Here is a 27,075-nt window from a genome sequence, read left to right as displayed (position 1 = left end):
GGCTCTGCCCCCCTAACATTTCTCAGTGGGGGGGCTGGCGCCCCCCTTGCCCCCCCCCCCCCCTGGTAGATACGCCTATGTCATGACGTTTCTTTAGAGGATGTGGTTGCCTGCAGGAAGCGACGCCCACATCGTAGATGTACTTCCCTGTTCAGGCGGCGCAGGAGTGCGCGGAGCCACGCTGTGCGAGCCCTACGTCTCCCCTTATGGCCCTCTGGGTGCATGTTCCTCGGCAATGGAACCACGTATAAAGAATCCCTGTCCGATGGATCAGGCTCCTCGAGCTCCTTGCCCACATGCTGCGGGTAGGGTGGAATTCCAACCCTCTTTAATATGTCTCTGCCCGCTACGGTCTGGCTAACTTGAGCCCTTGAGCTTCCGCGGCAAGCCAGCGCCAGACAGAAGCGAGCTCCTGGGAGAGGGGTTTGTCACTGGCGGCCAATGAGGACCGGCGAGGCGCAGTGACATAGGCTAGCGCAGTGTGCCGCGAACATTCTCCGGACATGTCCGGACACGTGGCGTCTTGCGGGGAAGATCGACGCATGGCTAGCATCAGGCAAAAAGGCCTGGCAGCGTAGCCACGGTAGCCATATATGTAGCCGATTAACGGCGGTTCCCGGCGCTCGAGCCGCGCGGGGCCATCACACGCTAGCTGGACAAGTGTCTACACGTACACGTACTGCACAAGTGTCTTATATCGAATTACCAAAATTTTGAACTGCTAGTTGTGTCGGGAAAATATGAACATATGAGTAAACATACTCATGCAGTCAAATAACTGTGCAAGTTAATGTAATGTAGTAAAAGCGTATTAAAATCCGTGCGTTTCTTTTTTTAAGACAAAAAACAACGTGCTCTTCGAAGTCCTCGATTGTTATGGCAGCAGGCGCGCCGGAGTCCGGACTACGACCGTTAGCAGTTGTCACGAGCTTAGGCGTACGGTTCGAGCAGGGGGGGGGGGGGGTGCCTCCTCTAAGTGGGGCGCAAAGTCAGAATCTCATCATTGGTTAAAGGGCAGGGTTATGGACACGCAAGTTTTTGACGATAATGGCAGCCGAAGGTCCTGTCGCATTCCAAAAACTTTACTTCCCATCTTTACTCCCAGAAAACCAGGGACCAAAGGCAGACCATGACAACGTGTCATCGCCTCATTTTCATTTTCCATTCATTGTGAAATGTCTTTTGGATTCGGCGAACGGGGAAGGGAAAACCCCCCCTTCTCCCTTCCCCGTTCGAGCAGGGGGGGGGGGGGGGGGGGGGGGGAGGGCTTCGATGATACTGCCGTTCCCTGACGGGGAAACCTGTGCACGCCTATGCTAACGAGACATCCTTCAGGGGGCCAGTATGTGTGACCCTCCAGGGGGCGAAGGTGAGAGCCATAAAGACCTGATTAAGTAAACTAGTTTAGTCTTACTTCACTGCCAGTCATACATGCAGTCAATATGCAGTTTAGTAAGGCAGATGCTCCTTGAAACCCCCTGCTGAGACCCCCTTGGTGTCGCTCCTGCTTCTGAACCACCTACATAGGCGTGCCACCAGATGCGGCCGTCAAGTGGAATGAGAACACCAAGAGGATGCTCTAAGAAAAAATCGAGTATTTGGGGAGTATTTCTGCCACACAACAATAATCGTCATCTGGCTTGCTCGCGTTTCCGTTTTCGAAAACCAGTCTCTCGTCACTTTCCTATCAAGAATGCTATGTAACGCTGATAATGCGCGCGCCGTTCGGGACCACGAAGTGCCGGGACTGCGGTGATAACGCAAGGAAAGTACGCGAGGTGGATGACGATTATAGTTGCGTGGCAGAAAGACTCTTTCAATACTCGATTTTTTCTTAGAGTGCACGTGCACGTTCCACCCGCAGGACAAGACTACTCCGAGCCCAAGACGCCCTATGCAGCTACGACATAACCAAGGAAAAAAGCCCCGCCGGCGCCCAGAGGTCTTGACAGCCTTGCTTGCTTGACCCTTCATTAATTCTTGGCTTTTACCCACTACGGGGGGCCATGAAACCGGCGGTTAATATAAGAGGGGAAATTTAGAATTTAGACGAAGGAAAAGGAACTAATCGGCCGTGTAGGGCATACAGTTTCCATGGTGTAGGGTATACAGCAAAATTGAAGAATTATTAGTTTATGTACTAATAAAAAATAGTAACGTGCCAATCATATGGATCGAATACAATGAATTAGCGCGAGGAAGTAGGATGTACCAAATTTTGATTTGCGCAAAGGTACGCATGCTTTCGCCGTTCTTGTTTCACTCTTTTTCGCATCGACCAATAGCGTGCTAGGCTTTGGGGTTTTGGCACGTGATGTACCACACGTCACCATTCTCACCTTCAAAAAGCAGCGCCAGCGCCGCTAGGGCTGGTTATGGTCGACGCATAGGCAGCATAGGCGTAGTGATTGTCAACGGTGCGCATTTGAGGCTCGTGACAGCGTGCACGGGCTCGTGGTTCCGAACGTATTCCACATGGCTTCCGCAATTCCAACCCGAACGGGCATAACCCCCCAGAATGACCTGCCAGACCTTGTCGTCGACAAGAAAACCAAGAAGGAATACGTCCGCGGCAGGTTTCTTGGCAAGGTAGGCAGTTTACCGAGTAATGCTGTGGCCTGAATGGGATGCGCTGCCTTGGCAACGACCCGGCAGTAGACCTGTCGTAGATTGCAAATGCTCCGCGATAGTGTTCGAACGATGTCAGAACTGGGTTTGCGTTCCGACTCGTCGCTGACTGATTGCCGCCATTATCGTCGCAGGCAGGGGCGTAGCCAGAAATTTTTTGGGGGGAAGGTGGGGGGGGGGGGGGGGGGGGGGCACTTTCTTGATCTGAAGTGGGGGTCGGGCAGGCAGATGCAAACTCCCATTGCTTGTTTTGCTGCCCCCTTTTTTCTTTTCCCGTATAAGTGATCTTTTTTTTTTTTTCAAAATGTCATTCTTTTGGTTTTTGGTCATGTTAAATGCGCGATTTATCGCCCATCATTTTGCTGCATAAAGTTTCCGTCTACTCAGTTTCTTTAAAAAGATACAAGCAAAAATTTTAGACCACACATCGTCTACAAAACCGAAACTGAAAGTGCCAGTTTTGTGCGCATCATAAAATTAGCTTTATATGTAATATTTTGTTGGTTATTTAACAATTATAACAAGTGAGAACGTGTAATAATACTCTAATAGCATTGAAAACCCATTACTTTTGATCATAAAAGTCACAAACTTCTCACCAGGTGGACGCGCAGCGTCGTACATCCCAAGAACACGTATGCCAGCATGCAAATAATCAAATTTGCTTTGTATGACGCTATGTGTCGTTTGAATAATGGCAACAGAAACACACTTGATATCTTGAAGCAAGTTGGCATTGAGCCTGGCCTCTACACTGCAAAATCTTGCCTCACAAATGATCGGCACTACATCGCGAAATCGTCCCATCAGGGCACGGCAGGGTTCTATTTGGTGTCGCAGAAGTCTGTTGCCAGACTCGGGGGTCAATGTTGCCAGATTGCCGCCAGATTTGGCGGATAAATTTGCCCCTGCGGTTTCAGCTTTCCCGTAAGGCTTCTGTGTCATCCGCGGTGCATTTCGAAAGTGCCTGTGCGACATCGGCCGTTTTAATGAGCGGAACGAACGGACCCCGCGTGTTGCAGAAGTCGGGACGCGTTTTTTCGCTGCGTGCGCTGTACAATTAAGATATCTGACTCGAAGTAGGGAATCCAAGCGCAACGACTCGTTTGAGTCCACGTACGCGTAAGGGAAACTGAATTAATCGCAGAAGCCCGGATACGCGTGTGCGCCGTGTTGCAATACATCGGACTCGTGTCCCCGAAGTACAGATTATCTCCGTAGCTGTGCGTGCCGTGTCGACCGAGGCGAACCGAGGCCGCCTTCTGACTGGCGACAATGTTCCCCCCAGGCGCCGCAACAACTACGGTGGTGTGTCAGACAAGGGCCCGTGGATTTTCGGCATGCTGTACGTGTCCACGAAGGAGCTAAGGCTGTTCGAGGTCGACAAAAGAGACGCGGCCACCCTTGGTCCTCTGATCGCAAAGAACGTTCTTCCCGGCACGACGGTGTTCAGTGACGAGTGGGCCGCATACCGGTGCATACCCGGCCTCGTGAATGCCAATGGGACGCCGCTAAACCTCGACTGGCACACCGTGAACCACAGCGTCAACTTCATCGACCCTGCAACAGGCGTCAACACGCAACGCATCGAAAGCGAGTGGCAGAAAGCAAAACGACGACTCGTTCGCAACGGCAACAAAACGACTCCCGCTCTGATGCGTTCTCACCTCGCCTGGCTGTGGTGGAGGTCCGTGAACGCACGTCCCAACGTGAAGGACAAGTTCCGTCGGCTCATCGAGGCCATCGCACGCCGGTATCCCCTTTGAAGACGATAGTGCGACAAATGCAGATTGATCAACCTGCTGTGTGCGTTTTTTTGTTTTGTTTTCATTCGTCTTTGTTACTTTTTGATAGCGCTCTTTCAAGCCCGGAGAAAATAAACACGCATTAATTGGAATTTTGGTTGTTTGTGGTTATTGTGGGTGGAGCCCCTCTTCCACGTAGGGCCCCCCATTTACAGTTCCACGAGTCGCGCGCCTCCCACCACCAGCTCAGACCTAGCAGTGTCGTCCAGCAGCGGCGATAAAGCAGCCTACGGGCGTAGCTAGCACTGATATATGCGACGTGCATCAATTCTCCAGCCGTGGTATGTATGTTTCATACTCGTCGAGCGATGCGATCGGAAGTGTGAACGTCGTTGGGCATCGTCGACACGGCACGCACAGCTACGGAGATAATCTGTACTTCGGGGACACGAGTCCGATGTATTGCAACACGGCGCACACGCGTGTCCGGGCTTCTGCAGTTTCCCTTACGCGTACGTCGACTCAAACGAGTCGTTGCGCTTGGATTCCCTACTTCGAGTCAGATATCTTAATTGTACGGCGCACGCAGCGAAAAAACGCGTCCCGACTTCTGCAACACGCGGGGTCCGTTCGTTCCGCTCATTAAAACGGCCGATGTCGCACAGGCACTTTCGAACTGCACCGCGGATGACACAGAAGCCTTACGGGAAAGCTGAAACCGCAGGGGCAAATTTATCTGCCAAATCTGGCGGCAGTCTGGCAACATTGACCCCCGAGTCTGGCAACAGACTTCTGCGACACCAAATAGAACCCTGCCCCGAGCACTGATGCTGCAAAGCAAGCTCGAAAAGAAAAGGAAAGTTGCCGCTCGACCAGAGGCACGCAAGAGTAGGATGAAACTGGCTACAAATATCAAGGATTTTAGGGCTTTTGAACCTTATGCAAGCGCTGCACCTTGTGTAAGCGCTGCACCTGTTTCAAATCTTGGTTGATTTTCTCAGAACTTACATTTTTGGTATTTTTCCGTACGCGATCGTTCATAACGTTTTTACTAATAAATATTTTTCACTAAAACTTGACACACTTCCTTATCACATTAGTGGGTGTGCAATGAACCTGGATAAGCAAAATGCCCCTAGTGTTAATGCATAATTTCTTGGTTATTTAATCACTATAATTTTAATAATCATCTGATCTCGTTTGTTTTGCTTCATTGCACTGGCCAAAGCTTCTTTTATGCCTCTGCAAAAAATTACGCTATTTTATAGAGTGGAACTTGAGTTGGGACTGTTTGTGCATGGCCAACTTTTAATGAAATTTTTAATTATAAAAATTTAAAAAATATAGGACTTGCTTTAGAATGCTCACATGGGCCTAAAAAGGTGTGCTTTATAATGTAGACTAATAATTTCTAGTGATAATTGCTTAAAAAAAAAATTCCGACACTTGGCTTCATACCTTAACTATACAGCTTCCGGGAGACTAGAAATTTCCGGCATGCCGTCATGGCATGGAGTTTCCTCGTTAAAACTTTCCGCCGGACGTGTGAGTTTTCAAGTCTTGGAAGGATTCCCAGTGCCCCTCTTATCGCCCCTGTGAATTTTGGGAACACTTTGGTGGGGCAGCCAGGGGGTGGCACACCGGGCACATGCTGAAATTTCTTTCTGCCATGATAGAGCACAAAATGACGAGCACTCTGTGTGTCGTTTTCATTGTCCCTGTCTGTCCGCTTACCGGTTTCAATGACAAAATGACACTCGACCACACCTGCCTGCCCGGCCCCCACTTCAGATCAACGACGTGCCCCCACCAAAACAAATTTCTGCCTGCGTTACTGTAACCATTGAGACGGCTTTGGCAACATACGCATGCGGTCGTGTGGCCGTTGTTTTTTTATTGTCACTATTTTAGTCGAGCCTAATCGGCCTTCGCCCACTACCACTGTCTCCTCGTCCTGCTAAGCCATTTCGGCGTCGTAATCATTTCATTTTCACTGCTCAGGCTGCGGTAAGTGCAAAAGTTGCAAAATTTCGAAATTTCCAAACCGCGAGCATGCAGTCGAGCCGTGCGGCAGCTCGGCTCTTTCTATCGTGGTTATTTAAAATTGGTAGTAGTGGTGAACCACAGGCTCCCACTTCAGCCTAGCGTGGCTGCTAGCTATTACACCTGTAACATTAGCAAGGTACGAAAATACGGTAAGGTATTACCGTATCACTCCTCATTTTTTGCTCGTTGTGCTTTTGCCGTTCCTAATTCCAGTGAAGGCAGCCCAACACCAGAATGCCTTTTTCAGAAATCACTATGATGATGTCTTGCTACGCATTAACAAGGAACAAGTCGTTCGGGGGGGATGCACTTGCTGGAACTGCGAGCAGCCACAAGCGAGAAAAGAGGAGCAGTATGGTAATACCCGTACCGTATTTCCGTAACTTGCTAAAAGACTCTATTTTTGTTCTGCCTTGGCGTTTCCAAGTGTCCTTTGGTACTGATAAACGCGTGCGTGGGCCTCTTGCTTTAGCTTTCCGTAAAACTGTTGTTGGGCCTAGTTGGTACATAGCATTTAATAAGAGAAGTTCAGCGTAAATCAAGACGGGCCACAAAGAACAGAAGAGACAGACAAGCACTTCTCTTAGCTTTCCACCTGCACCGTGCCAGCACTTCTCCGATCAAGTGAATTAATTTGGCAAGTGGAACATATTACTGTGCAGTTAATTTACAAGCTTCTTCTGTGTTTAGCTGCCATGACCTCTCTACGATTTCCATATGTCTAGCGTTTCCGCGTGCCACTGTTAAAATAGCCGAGTGGCACCGAAGTGTTATTTAAAAATTTTGTTTTTGGCACCAGTATGCCATACGGCAGGGACATAGCCAGTTTGGGGGAGGGGGTGGGTTTAGTGTCGGAACACCCTTAGAAATTGATTTTCTGAGCATACCTGACCCCTCCTGCACTTTCGCATGTTCGCTCACATGTGACCATACCGTAGATATGTATAGTCCTGAGAAGCGCGAGATGGAACATTGAAATTACCTTTTAAATGCCGTAACGGCTAAAAGCAGTTCGCGAGCGCAATAGCCTTCTTCAACACTAAATGCTCAAGCGCAAAGGCAGCTTGAGTCCATGCATATCTGTACATTACAAGTAATTTTTTGAATGAACATGAATTCAGTGCTCCAACTCGTATTTCATGATAGCACATATCGACTGTATCAGTATGTGATAACGCGCACTTCGCTTAGATGCTACACCCGATAGACACACATACACTTGATAATACCTACGCTGACTGCATTATTCCTTTCACATTTCATGCGCAGATCCAAGCAGATACGTTCGGATATGTGTAGTATTTATGCTGTAAGCATAGTCGAGAAGCGGGGACATGTTTGCGTTTCGTACTGCCAAAGTGCCAACGAGTAGCGAGCGACTGAACAGTCGGCTCGCTAGATGTACACACTTTTCCCCTGGTGCTCTGCGGGGCATTCTGGCATATCTCGAGGGGAAAAAGAAAGCCGGGCGTAGCATTGCACTTGTGGTGCAAGGCTAAAGGCAAAGCGGAGCTGATAGGCTCCTATACCTGGCGACAAGTTTCTGTGGCACCACAGCCAAGGCTGCGGAACCGAAGCACAAATTTTTTTACTACGCTAACTCTTGTAGACTAACTCTAACTCTTGTAGACTACGTAGCACACAAGAAAACATAAAAAGAAAAGAAATAGACATTATGTTCAAGACTTCTTGCATTTTAGGTAAGAAAGCTTATCCTCCAAAAGATTTTCGTTTTTGCTGTTTCTAGTTTTCTGGCTTTCTGGTGTCTATTTCACGTTTTCCTGTGCCTGTAAACAATCGCCTGCAAACGGACTACTTGGTGTAGTAACACATGCGCAGAAGCTCCGCCCATGTAGCTTTGGCTGTGCTGCCACAGAAAGTTGTCGCCAGGTATAGCTGGTCCTGGCTATCGCAGGTTGCACAAACAGGTGCACAGGTTGCTAGGCAACGTGCTGTGACGTCATCGCGGCACAGAGTTTTTTGTTTGCGTTGGACAGATTACGGTCGGCTTAAACAGCTCTGCTCTTAAAAGGTCTTTGGATGTCGTGGGCTTTTCCCTATTGCACTGCATCAACCGAGAAATAGTAATCTATGGTGTCATGTAAAAGAAAAAAATGCATGGTTACTGCTCAAGGCAAGGCATGTCAGCATAGTCTGAATGGTATGTCTTCGTCTGCAGTTTGCGAATGTGCCATGTGGCAGAACTTGTGCCCACAGTTTTTAATTTATTTTTTAAGTGCAACCTGGCATAGGCTCAATGCACTGGCCATAGGGTGTTACAGTATAGCTTTTATCAGCCAAGTTTTACCAGCATTGGCCGATAGGGGTGTGAATAAAGCGAAGCTCTAAAGGCTCTGTGCACTTCTAGGTTCATTGCATGCACCACATGGGATTTTTTCTTTCCAGATTACAGATGCTCTTGACTCGTAAAAAAATTGTTATGGCGAATGTCAATCGTGGCTGGCATTGCATGATGAAGTTCCAGTGTAAAGAGCCTATTATTGCTATTCAGTTCTCGCATACCTTAAAGGGGTGGTGCCACCAAATTTGTGGCTTGCGCGTTCTTTTCTGTAAGCGTTTCCTATAGCTCCAGGAAGCATGAGACACGCACCAAGATTAATGTATTCTCGCTAAATAATTTAATATTGCCTTTTTGTACGGACAACTTTCTGTTTCTGGGCGCCGAGGTTGGGCAGTGACGTAGCAGTGTAGGGGGCTTGGTCACGTGACCACACAAGGCTGACGCACTTAGCCAGGAAGCGATCGAAACTCGGCAAGTGATGTAGCAACTGATGCTTTGCCGGTACGTATGTTGCAGAGGTGGCGGAGGTCATGTCACGACAGCAGATCTGGTGTGACGTCACTACAACTTTCGTTGCCCCTCCTATAGAGCTACGTCAGAGTCGGCGCGCTAGTGATGGGTCTCGATCGGGAGAATGGGCATTTAGCTACACTTTGGAAGTGAATTAAAATGTATTCTAAATGTCTGCTGTTTCCGACCCTTCGCGTGGAGTGTCCTTACATACAGAGGAAACCCACAACAGGCTTGTTATAGCCTCGAAATTTGATGGCACCACCCCTTTAAGTTTTCACTCTACTGATGTCACTGTAGTTCCTTATTGGTGGGTGAAACGTTGACCTGTTGTCCCTTACTTTCTCAGGGTGGATTTGCAAAATGCTACGAGTTAACGGACAAAGCCACCAACGTAGTCTATGCAGGCAAAGTGGTCTCCAAGGCACTTCTCCTCAAGCCACACCAGAAAGAAAAGGTGACTCTCCAGGAGCACGGACTTTCATTGGATCGGGCTCCTTAAATTTTACTGTGGCACGCATTTTTGTCCAGCCAGCACAGATACACAAACAGTAATTTTGAAGACAATATTCAGTGGTTCTCAGATCAGGAACCGCCGTAATCACTTGATTTCCACACCCCACTATATCAAGTTCAGTTTATTGTTATGCTTGATGTTACGGAACATAGTTAAAAGGCACAAATTGAAGTAAAAGCAAGCAATTTAATTGCATACTTTGCAGTCTGCAGTGAGCTTATCCAGTAACGTTCAGTATGAACGGCTGTCGACCGTACAGCATACTCCACTACACAAATATACTGTGGCGACCTGAATTGAATAGCATGTAGTTTGCAGTTTGACGTATTCACAGTATACTCGTATTTACGAATAGTAACTCCTTGATCTATTGTTTGAAAGTTTCGACAATTCGCACCATGTATCAACTAGGAGGGGGCCATGAACTGAGTTTCAACCAAGCTTTGGTCCCCCCCCCCCTCCATTTTTTTCTCTTCCAAAGTCTACATGACTTCAAAGTGGACAGGGAACTTCAGTACCCAGAGCATTAAAACGACGAATAGCTCTACTATTTTCTCAATTACGTAATGCTCATAGTTTGGGCAGTTTTCTGCTCGTACTGTAGCTTTGCATCTGTGTGAAGGTTTTGTTTTCTTGTTGGCATGCAAAGCAAGCCTGCCAACTGTGTTCATGTGTCCTGCAAGACTAAATGTCTTGCAGGACACATGAATTTGGGCTCGATCATGAATTGCATTTTGCTAATGTTGTTGCACAAACATTCAAACATGTCTGAAAAGTGCCTACCAATCATTAATAAAATACCGTGGTGGCCACTTCCGCTATTTGCAGATGGCCCAGGAAATACAAATCCACCGGAGCCTTGATCACAAGCACATTGTAGCTTTCAACAGTTACTTTGAAGACGAAAAGAATGTTTACATTGTCCTGGAGCTTTGCGGCCGGCGGGTATGTATCTCCTCAATCCATGGTGACATGTCAACGCTGTATTACGGGATGCTCATTCCCACATAATTTCCTACTGCATAGTTATTGCATGGAACTCTAGAATTGCAGTGAAAGAAATTTCAAAGGTTGGGTGAACCAAGGCAGCAGTGGACTCCAGCTTTTGAAAACACTGTTGCTGCTTTCATGCTTAAATGCACTTGCATTGGCTGATGTAGTCGGTAGTGTATATGTACTAGTAGGCAAAGCTGTGGGTTCGATGTCACGCATGAATCGAACTCCACTTCTAGTCGAACGAGCCTTGATACATCAGCAAATTAAACCCACCACGATGGTCTAGTGGTCATGGTGCTCAACTGCTGACCCAAAGGTCTCAGGATCGAAACCTTGCCACGGTGGCTGCATTTCCATGAAGACGAAATGTTAAAGGCCCGTGTACTTAGATTTAGGTGCAATGTTCAAGAAAACCAAATGGTAAAAAGTTTCGGAGCCCTCCACTATGGCGTCCCTCAAAATCGTATCGTGGTTTTGGGATTTGTTTGCAGTGCCGTATGTTCGTGTCTTTAACTTAACCCTCAAGGAGTTACCATTACATGTCCCAGTGAATTCTGTGGTTGTGCCCCTCGGCACCAGGGATGGAACTGAAATTTTGTTTTCTTTCTAGAGTCTTATGGAAATGCACAGGCGTCGCAAGATGCTCACGGAGGGGGAGGCTCGTTACTTTCTACACCAGCTTCTTCTTGCATGCCGCTACCTTGTGCAAGAGAAGGTCATTCACAGAGACCTCAAGCTGGGAAACCTTTTGCTCAATGACAAGATGGAGCTTAAAGTGGGAGACTTTGGGCTTGCCACCCGCTTGGAATTTGACGGCGAGAGGAAGAAGACTCTCTGCGGCACGCCCAACTACATAGCGCCTGAAATACTCTCCAAAAAGGGGCACAGCTTTGAGGTTGACATCTGGTCTATCGGATGCATCTTGTGAGTGTTCATATTGTTTTTTACTGCCTTGCATGGTAGCATTGGCACCTGTGGTGCGAGACAATACTACTGTGTGGTGCAACACATGGGCACGGCAGAACTTTGTCGTAGGTTGGGACGCATTCTTGAAAGGGATGCATCGAGTGCACAGTTTTCAAGAAAGGAAACTAAAGCTAGCCGAATTACTATTGGTGTGCAACATACTCCACAAATAGTGCAGCTATTTTTTTAATGTAGAGGAGGTGCATGCTCTACTAGCCATTGTCCCATCTATGAGAGCCCCACTTGTCACCAGTGCTTGCAAGATTGAGTTGAAATAGTCTATGACAGTCTGCATTGTATGGAGAGTTAACCACAGTAACAAATTATTAAGGGAAGCTCGTATGAGTTAATATTTCGGGGGTGGCGGCAACATGTATAAGAACGCTACACCGGTAAGTATACAGATGTGTGGGTGTATGCAAATAGTCTCTCAAAGGTGCTCCGGTCACGTGAATATTTGTGCGCGCAGTTTTCCAATAACTGATGCTCTCTCGATCGTGAGCTTGTCGGCTATCAGGCATTTCAGATATGGAAATCAGATCTTTTATCAAGATCGCTCGTAATTTCATTGTAGCATTTCATCGTTTCACGCATGGCCATTGTTGTTGCCTGTAGCTACAGAAGTGTTGCGCTGCTTAGCACGTGGGTGAAGATCCAATTCCTGGCATGCAGGAAGGAAAAAGTTAGCCGGGGGCGTTGCATAGTGTGATAGAAAGAAAAAGAAATAGTTTGTCAGGCATTCGCATGCCAAGCTCCGCTTGCTTCCCATTATCCCAATTAGGGAAGGACTGCTAATTTCAAAAGCACGGTAAACTGCAAATTCAGTGGAGAAAAAAAATAATAAAGCCCTACACACAAATTTCTCGTTGCTCCTGTTATCTGCAGGTTCACCCTTCTTGTTGGTCGTCCACCATTCGAGACTCAGTCCTTGAAAGAGACTTACGTTCGCATCAAGAAAAATGAATATCATGTGCCTTCATCAGTGAGCTCTGCTGCCAGAAAGCTCATCAGAAAAATGCTGCAACAAGATCCAGAGAAGCGTCCAAATATAGAGGCCATTTTCCAGGATGAATTCATGACATGGGGTGAGTTTCTCTGTATAACTTTGCTAGACACAACTCTTATCAAAACCAACACAGTGAAGCCAAGGAGACCCGCCACAGTGGTCTAGTGGTTATGATGCTAGACTGCTGACCCGTAGGTCGCGGGATCGAATCCCGGCCGCGGTGGCCGCATTTTCGATAGAGGCGAAAATGCATGAGGCCCATGTAGTTAGATTTACGTGCACGTTAAGGAACACCGGCTGGTCAAAATTTCTGGAGCCCTCTGCTACAGCGTCTCTCATAATCAAATCGTGGTTTTGGGACGTTAAACCCCAGCAATTATTGTATTGAAGCCAAGGAATTGGTATCGGGGACGTTATTTGTGGTCTATTAAGTGTATTGTAGTAATTATGCCATAAATGTAAATAGATTGGTGAACAAAAACACAGCTTGCCACCGGCTGGGACCGAACAGCAATCTTTGGATAGCATGGCCGATGCTCTTTTTTTGTTCCCTAAAATTCCCTTCTTTTGTTGATTCAAAGCGAGGGACTTGTTCCGGCAGACTTGATGCCTTCAGGTGGTATGCGAGGGCTTATTGCTCAGCTGCCAGCTCGTTAAAAGATCACGTGGTACGTGATGCCAGCTGGCAAGTGTTCCACACTCTGTCATGGCTACAAGCGGCGCTGACTAACACTCCCAGGTTTGCATGCACAGAAATACCCGATGAAGTGTGCAGGAGGACGACTGCCGCCGTAGCTCAATTGGTAGAACATCAGACGCGTTATGAAGTTTGCAGGTTCTGTCCCAACTGGCAGCAAGTTGTATTTTCGTGCACTTTAAGTTTTTCATTTATATCGTAATTACTACACATAATAACGTCCCTTGTACCTTTCTTGGCTTGACTGTCCGTTGGTAGTCATTGATGCAGGTGAGGGCACTCGAAAGGGGTGGAGGGGATACCATTGTTATCTTGAAAACTGAGATAACAATGCTTTATACCTGTGTCACATGGGCACTCTTGAAAGGCCATCTATAGTCGATGGCCATTGGGAGTCAACTCTATAGACTCGATGGAGTTGTCGCACTGCTACGCGGCAGTTTTAAATGGCCGTTGAAGGGTTCAGGCATTTCTTGCAAAAATTTCGTGGTGCTGCGGATCTTCATTTTTGTACTCATGTTGCCTAAAGTTAAATAATATAAATTCACGTAAAAGCACTAATATGTCTCTTGTTTTTGTTTAGACATTTCAATAAATTGTTTATTCGTAGTTATGAATACATATTTAGTTATTAAGTTGTTGAGGAGCAAAACTGTGGCGAGCGATACAGGGCAAGAGAGCACGATGAAGACAAGCGCATTGCTGTTGTCGAGTATGTGCAGTTCGCACATTTCAAGTGGCAAAAATACTTTGTTAAAGAATTTGCAACGCTCACATATACTACTTTTAAAGCATACTGGATAGATTCCTTTTCTCTAATCATGCGTACGAGAACACCAAGAACGAAAGGGCACATTTGCGCCGTTTCCTCTTCCATTGCTCATTGGCTATAGAAATTTCGATAGATTTGTGGGGTGCTCTATTGACTCATTAGACTTTCGACTAGGAGGCCTTCGAAACGTGCCGTGTAGCAGCTTGTGCTCAAACGTAAAGTCAATAGACTATCGGTTGGAAGGCCTTCCAAACGCCCGTGCCACACAGGTATTAGTCATGGGGTGATGCTTCTCTGACCCAGACTGACAAATGTTGCTAGCCATTAGTCTGGGAGCTCTGTTGTTTTTCCTTGCTGTGCCTAGTGTCTGTAAATTCACCACAGTGGTTGCTGGGGAAGTACAGAAGGGTTCACCATGCATTCGCCTCATGTTGCAGGACCACTTCCGTCCCGTCTCCCCACATCTTGCCTGACCACAGAGCCCCGCAATGACACGCTCAATGCCACCCTGACTGTGAATGGCCGCAAGCCCTTGCTGGAGCGAAATGAAGGCCCTGGTGAGTCTGTCTCGATTGATCTATAAAGTTGGAACTTGATTCCATCCAAGGTGAAAGGGAATTCAATCAATCGGTCAATCAATGGAACGTTATTTCCATGGTAATAAAATTGCATACATAGTAGACTCTCGCTATACGGAACCAGAGAGGGCCGGGAAAACATGTTCTGTGTAACAGGAGTGCCACTTGCTGAGAGATGAATAGAGGTGCAGAAGTTAACTGCGAAACCAATCGTATTGGAGGTAGTTGTTCCACGTAAGCAGCAGTTCCATTAAAGAGATTTCCATTCACTGAGAGTCCACTGTACAAGGATTATTTGGACAGATGGCCAGAAGTGGCCAGCGGCCGGTCCAATACAATATGCAACGAAGAATGTGCAGGTCAGCTAAGAGGAAAAACAAAAATGAACATATAAATACATTCATATACATGTATACGTTTAATATTGTAATACATAGGTGCTTATTAGCTTGCCATACATAGGTACCTGTTAAAAACTTCAACTCGAACAATTTCTACCAACATACACACAGGTTTACGTCTTAAATTAACAAGTGAGAGGTAGTATATAGCAGCTGCATTTTACCGGTACTTGCCCATAGAGCAGAAACCTGGAGGCTTATGAAGAGGGTTAAACTTAAATTGAGGGTGACGCAGCGAGCCATGGAAAGGAAAATGATGTGTGCAACCTTAAGGGGGGACATGGTACCTGGGGCTATGTTGTCCATTTTCTGGTAAGATTCAATTAAAAAGCACAGATATATACGTATTTTTTTTTGTGCTGATTATAAAAGTGCAGAAATTTTTTCTTTGGCTCAAATAATGATTGAGATAATTAAATGTTAATTACTATTATTTGGTGAGACAATAGATAATAATAAACTTGGCAGAAAGTTATGTTTAATGCATGAGTGGAAAGCAGAATGAATAAGAATTGAGCTGCTGCAAGCAGTTTTCAAATCCAACAACAATTGGCAATTTAGCAGCCCATTGAAATTTAGCGTTTACAGTACAGCTACTAACGATCAAGAACAATGGCAGGTTAAAAAATTATAGAAGAAGAAAAGGAAGAATCTGCTTGCAGCATTTCAAGCTTTATGCATTTACAGTGAACTGCCGATTTTTCGGACGCCCGATTTTCCGGACATGCTCGAAAATTCGGACGCTTTCGCGGCACCGTCACCAGCCCCATAGACTTCAGTGTATTAGAACGTCCGAAATTTCGGACGCTGAAGCTATTCCGCGTCCGATTTTTCGGACTTTCTGCCCAAATTGCAGGTCTGAAAGGCATTATTTGCGGCCCCCACCTCTGCCGCGTCTATTATCTCGTAGGTTCGAACCAGCGCTTTCGCGAGTCGATCTGTTTGAGACAGTAGCAGAGTCCGAAAGTCAGCTTTGCCGCAATGCCGAAGCGTTATGGGGTGAAGCAGACCAGAAATTCAAAGGGGCCGCTATCGCGGTGCCGTGCGGCGATGTTACGGATAAGCAGCGGAAATGCACGGAGGCATGATGGCGGCAGCTGGCAAACGCGCCAGTACGGCTTAATCGCTTACAACCCTTACGATAAGCATCTTCAGTTAACTGCTCGGTAGTGCACGTGGCCTAGCGCAGTTGCATACGTACTGCACGCATTTAATTGGCGAGAACCCAAATGCGCTGCGCCGCCATTCCTACTGCGTCTTTGTGCGCCGCACAGACGCGTTGCCTTCGCGGACGAAACCAGCTCGCCATTGCCGCGCCTGTGTGCGGTCAGAAACTAAGTGCGCATCACGAACCCTTTCATGATAAATGCGTGCGTACGATACAGAAACAGTAAAGTGGCGGCGCCAGCTTAGTTGGCGATGTGCTGCACACAACTAGAAACGATCGGCTTGACACGGCAGCAAATGCTGCGTATTGGCGGCGATTCGGCGATGTGTGTGCGCATCGTTTACATGCGCACACGCATCGGAAAAAGCCGGACTAGTCGTCCGCTCTTCCGCCACAGTCTGTGTTCCGCGTCATCGTTCACAAACGCTTCATGCGAGATAGCCGTAATCTATTCCGCGCTTTGCTGTTATCAGCGGCACTCATCATGAGATGCAAAAGTGGCGGTCGGCACGTGCGTAGTTAAGCGGGGTTCGCGGCAGGTACCGAATGTATTTGCGAGAACCTGGGCGCGCACCAAAATGCCTGATAATTGTACTGGGAGGCATTAAAGCTGTTTCGGACTGGCTGGGGCGATTTGACCGCTTCAGCTCAATAAAAAAGCACGAATTCGATTTTTCGGACTGCCCGATTTTTCGGACGATTTCGCATTCCCTAGGGAGTCCGAAAAATCGGCAGTTGACTGTAGCTTCATACAGCAAAAAACGTTACAGCTGTAGCTATTCTAGAGCTTGAGCAATTGCCGCACCAAACAAGCGGGGTGAGTAAAAGCTAGTTTTGAGAAAACGCAAGAAAACGGATGAAGCTCATATTGAACCACATGTAATAGAAGATATTGAAATATTTTTGTTAGATGATTAGTCGCCACCAGGGACATGCACCAGGGACCTGCATGCCTACTGCTGCAGCATACGTCATTCAGAGCAGCATGTCAATAAAAGAGCCCATTTTTCGTGCTTTTTCTCAATCGAAATATAGCTTGTCTTGGTGATATAAGTTGTTGGGGCTGAAATATCAATCCAAGATGTAAGAAACTTGGTCAGCACTTGCGGTAGTGCCTCTATGTTACAAAAATACTATATTCAGAAAACTGATTTTTCCCATCATTTTTCATCCCTAAGACCAGTGTCCCCCTTAAGCGGCCAGATTCATAACGCCATCACATGGTCATCTCGAGCATATTGCGCATACCAGTCGGTATATGTAGTAAGTTTTGATGTCACTTTTCAATCCGAGAACATTGTACATGTAGCTAGAGAACATACCACTAAGTGAAGTTAAGGGACAAGAAGAGAGTAGAGTGGGTCAGAGAACAAATGCGTGTTAACCTTAGTCGAAATCAAAAAGAAATGGGCAGGGCATGTAGTGCAAAGATGAGATAACCGCTGGTCATTAAGCGGGAATGCGGGGCAGAAAAGTCAACTTTTTAACTGATGCACCAATTTTGATGAAAATTTCAGGGATGGCTTATCTTCTTGGCATTAGAACATATTCCAAATTTCAGCACCCTAGCGGGAATACGAAAAAACTATAGATGTTATATTGATGAATCATGTATGCCAACTTAGGAAAACTATCATTTCAAAAATAATGAAAATCTGCTGATTTTTTATCATTAGATGCATTCTAGATGGTTTGTAGTGCAGGATAAGGCGAGTCGTGTATTTTAACACGAAAGTGTTTTATGCCGGGGTCCACCAAGACTTCAGTGACGTATTTCAGTCACGGAAATGACGTGGAAAAAATATACACAATCAGATGGCAAAGAAAAAAAGGTACCGTCAACGGGCATCGAACCCACGACCGCTCGGTCCACAACAACAGATGCTGGGCACGCTATCCACTGCGCCACGGTCACAGACTCTGGAGGCTTTACGAACGCGCCTTTTATATCTACCACTCTCCCGGTTGGCTGGGTGGTGTTGACCTCTGGGAGAGGTAAGGTAAAGTAATTCGTCATTGCTGTGGCCTCCGCGACTAGCACCTGTAACGCGTTACACGTCCGTCCCATTCGGCACGTTTTCAATAGAAGTTGAATTTTGTCAATGCCTTAACACACCGCGAGGTGGCGACCTTTGCCCAAGCGTCGTAAAAGCGTTGGCCTCGCTCAGCGTCACGCCAATACAAACCAAAAATAGCTCTGCGACGCGCGCCTGCCTCACCTGGCTGTAACACCGCGTTCCATGCTCACACGCTCGGCCCGAGAAAAATCGTGGCCGGACTACCGCGGCAGCAGGACGCGCTTTGCGTTTCCCTCTAGTCCGGCCATGGTGTTCAATCACATTTTAACATTCCGCAGGATGGCGACCAAGTTCTGCGTCCAATATGTGACGCTCTTCTGTCTATCACACCTCGTTCTCTGTTTACGCTTTCACCGTTAACTACTACACCTACCACAAGGGTTTGTTTAATCATTTAACATGGACGTTAGTCGTCGAGATGGAGATGTACCACCAATCAAAGTGGGTGCATACACGTTAAACGGCGCCATTAGCTGCCAGACATCAATATACATTGTGCAAACTCTCTTATATAATGTACAGTAAGCATTCAGTTATTTTTGTAAGGGCACGCTTTACTTTCATGTTATTCTGATTCCTATGACGGAGGGATCAACCGTGTTTTTTTATGACTTTTCTGTAAAAATGCCATCCCTCTAAAGGTGAAGATAATTTTTTTCCTTGGCATGACATGTAGGACATCTCACATTTTTTGTGTTGGAAAATACTTAGTCTAGAAACAACCTTTTAAGCAGGTATTGGTGAAGCACTTTGGAAATGATAGTTTTCTTAACCAGCTCGTTCTCTCCAAAAGTGCAAACTGAGAAAAGTAAGCTCTAAGATTTCACAGCATGCTATTTATTTTGATGGTCACAAAAAATTAATCAAGGTGACGTGCTGCATAAGTAGGGCCTTCCTCTTCAACACGACCCGGTTCTGTGACAATTGCAACCAATCATTCTCAATTTTTCGTAGCTTTCGAGCTGTGAATGTTGCTCACAACACTTGTTGGTCATAAAACGGACCACCCGCTGATCATAATTAACTCGCAAGAGAAAGAACAGATTAGCCGAGTAGCACACAAACACAACAGGAGTAACTCAGAATTGGCGCAAAACCAGCAGTGGATGGTCACGTGATATGCTTCCACCAATTCGAGCTTCGGTTCCGGTTTTCCAGCGACACTGCTGTCTCTGCAACAAGAAATGTACTTTTTTAATTTATTTGTTTGTCCTCTGGTGTACTCTCGGCAAAAGTTCTTCTGCGACTAAAATGTCCGAAACAAAACATTCTAACACGGGCATTCACATCGCATTCAGATTCTTGCCCACTTTGCAGCCACATCTTGAAAAGGGTGTTTCAGAGATGCTTTCAACAGCAAATGCATGCCACCTTCTCGTGAAATGAACTCGTTTTACTATTTTCTGCTCCACAGATAACAACCAAACTTGGTCAGCATGTTCTTAAATGAACCAGCAATCCAAAATAACTCAAGTTTGAAAATGCGCATTTTTTTCTAAAATAGTTGGGCTGATGATGGTGTGATGATGGTGAGCTGATGGTGTAAACAAAGCTATACTATTCTATTTCTTACCTCTGTTTAGGGCTGTTGTGAAATATGTTGAAATCTACCTTACATCAAAAGAGTATATGTTTAGCATATGGTAGTATTGATATGTCCCTCTAAGTATGAAATATGTTTGTGTAAGCTTGCATAAATACTCTGCTTTATGTGAAAACCTCAAAGTTCTCTTATTTAGGAATGAAGTACGATGGAACTCTGATTATACAACCACGCAAAACCATCGTGTAATCGCAAAATAAGATTATAGGCAGCGATGCTCACTCTTGCCCAAAATAAGGGGGCGCGCCTGCTGAATAAGCCCGATGCATAAACCTGCTCTGCTCCAAGGAATGTACATCAAATTTTCAAAAATGCAGCCAAGCATTTAACTGGGGGAGGTGTGCATAGGTCTTTATGCTTGCCTTAAAAAAGATGAAATTTAACGCAAATCTTTTCAAGAAAATGAGTCCCAAAATTGCCTGCACGTTAGAATTGAGTATGAAACCAAAACAACGTTGGCAACAGCCTCCCATCAGAGGGGTCAGGTGATGTCATCACCATCGCAAAACGGCAATAGAGCACATTTTGTTGAGAGTTCAAGTAGGCTCACTTCGTGTGTGTGTGTGTGTGTGTGTGTGGACTGTGATCTGTATGTGTCGTATCTGTTCCAAATGAAGTACTATTGATGTGCTGCTTTTATTACGAACGCTCACATCAAGGGAAGTTGTTTCACATGCTGAATGCGCATAGTGCAGTGCTGCACTTCTATGTGGAAATTCTTAGGGCATATAGAGTAAAAGCTCGTTAATTTGGATTTCACGGGACCGGGAAAACTGTCCCAATTAACCGAATGCCGAATTATCAAAATTATCAAGAAAACAATAAATAAATGTCTATTACATCAAAGCACTTCTATTTTCTTGAATACATAAATCCAGTTATTTTGCTTCACAGCAGTGCGAAAACCGCAATTTTAGTCATTCGTAGCTTCATTCAAAATGTGAACCCTCATGTCCTAATCCCAAATGTGCTCTGGACCCAAACCTTATTACGTACCCAAATGCAATTGTAGATGGCTACCACACCTTTCTGAAAGCCCACAGCAGTTTTGGCTGTCCACGAACGCTGTTTTCATTCTTGCGTCGCACAGTTGTGGCGCTTGGCGAACTCTGAGGATCTTTCGAACTAACCAGCTTGTGACCAAATGTGACCGTATTAACGAGAGTTTCTTGTCATTAAACAATGCATATGGTTGCCGGGACCAGGGAACCCGTCCGAATGATCCGATTTTCCAAATTAGTGTTGAATTAACAAGCTTTTACTGCATTACAATTCAGCATAAAAAACAGTAATTTGGTGTGGGTGTTATCAAGCATTGCTTGACTATGCTTTGGATGTTGTAGTGCTTGTTTAAGAGGCGTTCTTACCCTATGAATCTATTTTCTCGCAGAGATAGAAGCTAAAATGACTCCCGTAAGGAATGTTCCAGAGAAGGAAGCGAAGCCTGTGCAGAGCCTCAAACCCCAACAGCGTGCGTGATTGTCGTTGTCTTTTCTCTTTTCCCTCTCTCTCATTGATGAACAAGCTGAAGCTAAGGAGTGATACGTGAAAAAGAAATGGCGGTAGTAAAAGCATGGCAGGGTCTGATTTGACTGTTTCGAAACGGAGAAGTGTGAAACTCAGATTTCGCTACGCGTATTACTCCGTTCCATACCAACGTTGTTGCCCTAACACGACTTGCAGTAGATGTGTTCACACCAGAGGATTGTTTCACACCCAGAGTGTCAATGTTTCTTTAGTTTATGCGGAGTAATAAATTGGGAGTTTTTGTCACAGCTTAGAGATTAACTGTTATATGGCTGCAAATATGTTGTTGTATATCTCTTATCGTTATTGTATTAGTTTCTTTGTGTTTCATGTAAAGCATTGCGACGCACGCGCCCTTGCTCTGCTCACATGACCACTTGCTACGAAATGCAGCTATGAGACGTCCGGAGTTATACATTTTGCCAATCGAACTTCTTGTTTAGCCTCCGCAGTGTTGACTACTACGTATAGAACAGAGTACAGTAGACTTGATAATTCAAACTTGAGGGGATCTCAGGATTTTGTTTGAATTATCAGAAGTTCCCAAAAATGAGGCTCAGGGCAACATATTGACTAGTGTTTGTGATGTTTATTGTTTCTCTGTGCCGCAGCAACATTACGGACAGCTCTCCATGATTACCAGTAAAGTTCTTGGATGTTGGCGATCGTACTTGTACTAGTTACTATACAACACATGCACGCATGTATAAGGGAAGAAATGTGTTGTCTCATGACAGCTGGTAGCCTCTTTGCATTCTTAGAATGCTTTCCCGTATGACAAGTGTACTGCGGTGAAAATGACATTAAGAAAAGTTCGGCAACCGTCCCAGTTTTTTTCTTCCTCGGTCAGCATGCGGTTGTTAGTGCGTACAGTTGGGCTGCTTTGGCGATTTTGTAGGCAGGCGATCGGCTTTTTTTGTGACTTTTGATGACAAAAAAACACAAATGTTTACAGCTAGAAGCAACAAAGGCAGCAGATATTTCTAAGAATAGACAAGCAATAAGTTTGAATTAACTGAATTTTTGCAGTGGGACAGTTTGAATTAAGTGGCTTTAAAATACATTGAGAACATAATGGGGCTAACCAAAAATTTTGTTTGAATTATTAGAGTTTAAATTATCGAGAGTCTAATTATATTCATTGGGACATGTGAGCACTGTTTTACTTCTCGTGCAGCTGCTCAGCCAGGTGGTTCTCGGAAGCCTGCGTCAGAGAGCCCGGCCAGCAAGGATGCTCCACAAGAGGCTCACCTCGGCGAGCTTCAACGCCTCCTCGGGCACCTGATCAGCGCTCGTCCGCCTGAGCTGCGCTTTGAGCGCCCCGACGAGGCGGAGGATCCGGCTTCCATGCCGGTGTTCTGGGTCAGCAAGTGGGTGGATTACACTGACAAGTACGGTCTGGGCTACCAGCTGTGCGACAACAGTATCGGCGTGGTATTCAACGACACCACCCGAGTCATTCTGCTCAACAACAACTTGTGAGTTCTTCCTCCACGATGAGAGGGATGATAAAGAGAAATGTTTTGGCTTGTATCAGTAAATTATCATTCTGCAAGGCTTAAAAAATGCTTTTCCCGCAATGATGCCCTTTGTAAGCTGGTGAACTCTCAAAGAAAATGCAGGTAGCGATGTCTCCTTCAGCTTTATGCATTCATAGGCTGTGATAGTATAGATTTTTATTCGGAAAACTGAATTAATTTTTCAGAAGCTAGAGATTTAACATAGCAAGCTTCAGGAAATTTTATTGAGCAGCGATACCAAAATACGGAAGACAGAACATCTGGCGTCCCGCTGCTTTTTAGGTGCTGCAGTTTAAGCATGCAGTTCGTTTTCTAGTAATAAACTGTGATAGTGAAATTAGCAACAATTTTTAAAGAATAATTTATCAGTCTAAACCGATTCAGCGTTTGAATTGTCAAAACAAATGCTTGAGTGATATTCCTTATGAGAGCCAATTCAAGCATTGTGCAACTTCCACATTTATATGTGGGTTTGAAGAGCTGAATGAATCTTCGTTTGGAAATGTACCTGTTTCCAGTGTTTATCTGAAGTGTCTTGGCAAATTTATTCATTTAATTCATTGTACCTGAAGGGTCCCGACATGGGGCATTACACTTGCGTGGGCAAAAAAAAAATGGCAGGTCAGGTTACACTTTGTGACTTGAAAGATGGTCTTCAGTGGTAGCTTTGAAACGACTAATGTTGAAGAGGGTGATTTCAGAAGAAGGAATTTTATGGCATCGGAGGCGATAAGAAACTATTGAAGCTTTCCATGCTTATACGGCGTACTAATTCCATTGGAAGCTAGAATACGGGACACACGAGAGCCATGCAGAAAAGCAAAGCTATCGGGGGGGGATTTGAGCATCCGCACGCAGTGGATTGCTAAAACACCCACGTACCTAGATTTAAGTGCTTATTAAGGAACCCCATTATTCTCTTTATCATGGTTGTGGGTGTGAAAAATGCTGGGCTTTATTTTTGTTCATTCATTCACCATTATGACAAAATGATAACCGAACAATCGAAGGCATTGTACGTTTTCTTTCCATGAATATTGGTTATGCAATACAAAGAAGTAAGCATGTTGAGCTGGGTTCATGAACCACAACTTCTCGAAGTATTTGAGATCACATTTTGCCCTTCGTAACATTAGGGCTTCTATTATTAAAACATATTTTTCTCGCTTGGACAGGAGCTTGACGTACGTCGATGAGGACAGCATTGAGCACTACCATTCCCTGGAAGAGTATCCGCCATCGCTGCAGAAAAAGATCACGCTGCTAAAATACTTCTGCACATACATGAAGCAGTACCTCCTCATGACAGGCGCAGATGTCAGCCCCAGGGAATGTGATGATCTGGTCAGGCTGCCATGCCTACGGGCATGGCTGCGAACACGGGCTGCAATCGCTTTCTACCTGACCAATGGAACGGTCCAGGTCAGTCCTTACAGAAAACAGCATTGTATGTTTTATTTACTTTCAAGTGTACAGAAGACTTTCGGTAAACGGAAATCTCTAACGGAATTGCTTCTTAAATGGAACAGTTGCCTCTAACATGATTTATATCGTGCTTAAATTCTGCCCCCTTGTTCATCTTTCAGTAAATGGAACACATTTTCCTGGTTTCTTTAGGTTTCGTTTAACAAGAGTCTACTGTAATTGGGGTCGACTGTGTTGCAATATAGTCTGCTGTGCAAGCAGAACCTAGTTGATCCTCATTGTAACTTCATTTTCGATACAGAAGTTATGCCCAGTTACGGTGGCAAAATTTAGCGAATGTTGTCCAATCTTGTGGCGCAATACTTGTAGCATTCATTACTAGACTGGACAACGAGTGTGTTAACGACACGTCGGCTTGGCTTCGAAAAACTGAACTTGACATAAGTTCTCAGGTTTCTTGTTTGCAAGGATACCTTCATATAACATGCCCACCTCGTCGCAAAGCGACCCGGCAGTAACCGCACAGTCGTCACTAGGCTGGGGCCCCTTGTTTTGCTGCAGTTTTATTTTTTTCACGCTTGTTCCATCCCACCCAACTGCAAGAAGCATGTGATGGTTGACGTGGTTGCTTGATGCTACTAAATCGACAGAATCACCGCATTTCGACATTGTGTGGCAAAAAGTGTCATTTTGTGGTAATCGCTGCATCGTACAGAACTCATGTTTTTCAGCAGCAGCGTTTACCCACAGTCGTCGGTCAATATACCGAAGCCTCAGTGAAGAAGTTGCATGTTATAGAAACCCCGGCAGTCAAAAATTTATTTGTTGTCCCTCAGCATGGGGTGCCTCATAATCGTGCTGTGGTTTTTGCACCTAAAAACCCAGAATCTTTTTGGAACGTGTTTGGAGCATGACCTCTCGCTCACTTGCCTTCTTAGTACTTGTTACTGAGGCCTGATGCAGCAGCATACAGACCACCTAGCAAGCCAGACAGTGCTGGAACATTTTCTTTAATGAAACCTTGTAACCAGCTTCAGCGCCATCATTTGGAGTCTCCTCTTTGAGAAATGTCTGTATTCATACTTTATACTACTTGCTGTATAGGGACACCCAAAATTCTGGTTTCTTGCGTTGCCGCTGTTTACCTTTCTGATTATATGGAATGTGGGTGACTTCTCAACCAACCTTTCCTCGCTTCGTTCCAGATCAACTTTTTCCAGGACCACACGAAGCTCATCTTGTGCCCCCTGATGGCGGCAGTGTCGTACATAGACAACAACCGGGTTTTCCACACGTACCGGCTTGAGACTCTGCACAAGGGCTGCCCACCTGAGCTGTTCTCTCGGCTGAAGTATGCACGGACAATCTTAGACCGGCTGACCAGCACGTCTTCCTAGACTGGCCGCCTTCCCAGTTTTTTTTTGGTTTCGGAGTTTCCTTGCCGGGAAATTTGTACATAGCAAAAGATTTGTATGCATCTATAGTCTGTTTTTATATACTTTTTATATCTCATAGCTAGTTTCTCACTTGTTCATCATTTTAATTTCCGGTGACTATGAGCTGCTAGTTTCAGCTGTACATTTCAGTGCACCTTTGCTTTATTTCTTGCTTTGTATTTTTTTACGTTGCCGGGAAATTTGTACATAGCAAAAGATTTGTACGCATCTATAGTCTGTTTTTATATACTTTTTATATACTTTTTATATCTCATTGCTCGTTTCTCACTTGTTCATCATTTTAATTTCCGGTGACTATGAGCTGCTAGTTTCAGCTGTACATTTCAGTGCACCTTTGCTTTATTTCTTGTTTTGTATTTTTTTACGTCTGAAGTGCGAGGCTGGTGTGATGTGCTATTGCAATAGCAGTTTAACATTGTTTCTTACACCAGTACTTGCAGCCCAATGTCAGCGGTATAAGATAGCATTATCTTACTAGTGTTAGACCATGATCTCATGTTGCTTTGAAGGGCTTGAGTGTTATTCTATGCATAGCATTGGCACATGGCAGTTCCGTAATGCTTGTGGGAATACGGAGGGAAGCCTGGGGATTGCGTCGGGAGGATTGGTCTCCATTGTAGCGTGTATGTGTATTGTATGTGCATTGTAGAGTGTGTTGCATGTGTAGCATTTCATTGCACCGCATGTTCAAGCATTGACTAAGCATGTGGATGCTTGTCTGCATTTCACAGTTGACAATGTGATCTTCCGGCAGATTGCAATAATGTTATCACTTTTGCTATCCTCGCTGAATGGAGGACAAGAACGTCTAAGATGGAATAAAAGGGATCACAGCTGTATTTTAAGCTGATGCCATAATATCACGTTTGTCTGCTTGCTACTTCATACTAAGACAAATTTCTGCAAGCCTGCCTCTACGTCAAGGTAGTCCAACACTGCAACAAAACTGTGTAGCTTTGATCACCGATTAGAATCTGCGAGTTGGGCAGGCAGCAGGATGCAAAGATATATTTGTTTGAAAATAAAGATTTTATACAATGTTACAATGTGGCAAACTTCAGCTGTTTGTTGGCTAGAGGACTCTAATGGGCATACATCTATGCTGCATATGCAGCCACAAGTTTTATTTGCGT

At 45.4% G+C, this 27,075-nt stretch overlaps 1 protein-coding gene across 1 annotated transcript; it reads left to right on the top strand.

Moving 5' to 3' along the window:
• The first annotated feature begins 1,344 nt into the window (after positions 1–1,344).
• Positions 1,345–25,987, top strand: LOC119385883 (serine/threonine-protein kinase PLK1-like). Its single transcript, XM_049414143.1, has 8 exons — positions 1,345–1,369; positions 3,850–4,381; positions 11,375–11,668; positions 12,596–12,795; positions 14,623–14,742; positions 22,718–23,018; positions 24,236–24,482; positions 25,691–25,987. Exons 1-8 carry the CDS (start codon positions 1,345–1,347, stop codon positions 25,880–25,882), a joined length of 1,911 nt encoding a protein of 636 aa, XP_049270100.1. The 3' UTR covers positions 25,883–25,987.
• Positions 25,988–27,075: the final 1,088 nt, after the last annotated feature.

Source organism: Rhipicephalus sanguineus, chromosome 3 (assembly GCF_013339695.2).
Source record: "Rhipicephalus sanguineus isolate Rsan-2018 chromosome 3, BIME_Rsan_1.4, whole genome shotgun sequence".
Lineage (NCBI taxonomy): Eukaryota > Metazoa > Arthropoda > Arachnida > Ixodida > Ixodidae > Rhipicephalus > Rhipicephalus sanguineus.
The sequence above is the reverse complement of the archived record's forward strand: the minus strand, read 5'-3'. Positions and strand labels throughout refer to the sequence as shown.

Excerpts from the sequence above, each read along its gene's own strand:
- LOC119385883 (XM_049414143.1), top strand. The coding sequence starts at position 1,345 with ATGTGTGACCCTCCAGGGGGCGAAG. Across the intron at positions 11,669-12,595 it reads TGGTCTATCGGATGCATCTT|GTTCACCCTTCTTGTTGGTC; the intron begins GTGAGTGTTCAT and ends TGTTATCTGCAG. Across the intron at positions 12,796-14,622 it reads GGATGAATTCATGACATGGG|GACCACTTCCGTCCCGTCTC; the intron begins GTGAGTTTCTCT and ends CTCATGTTGCAG.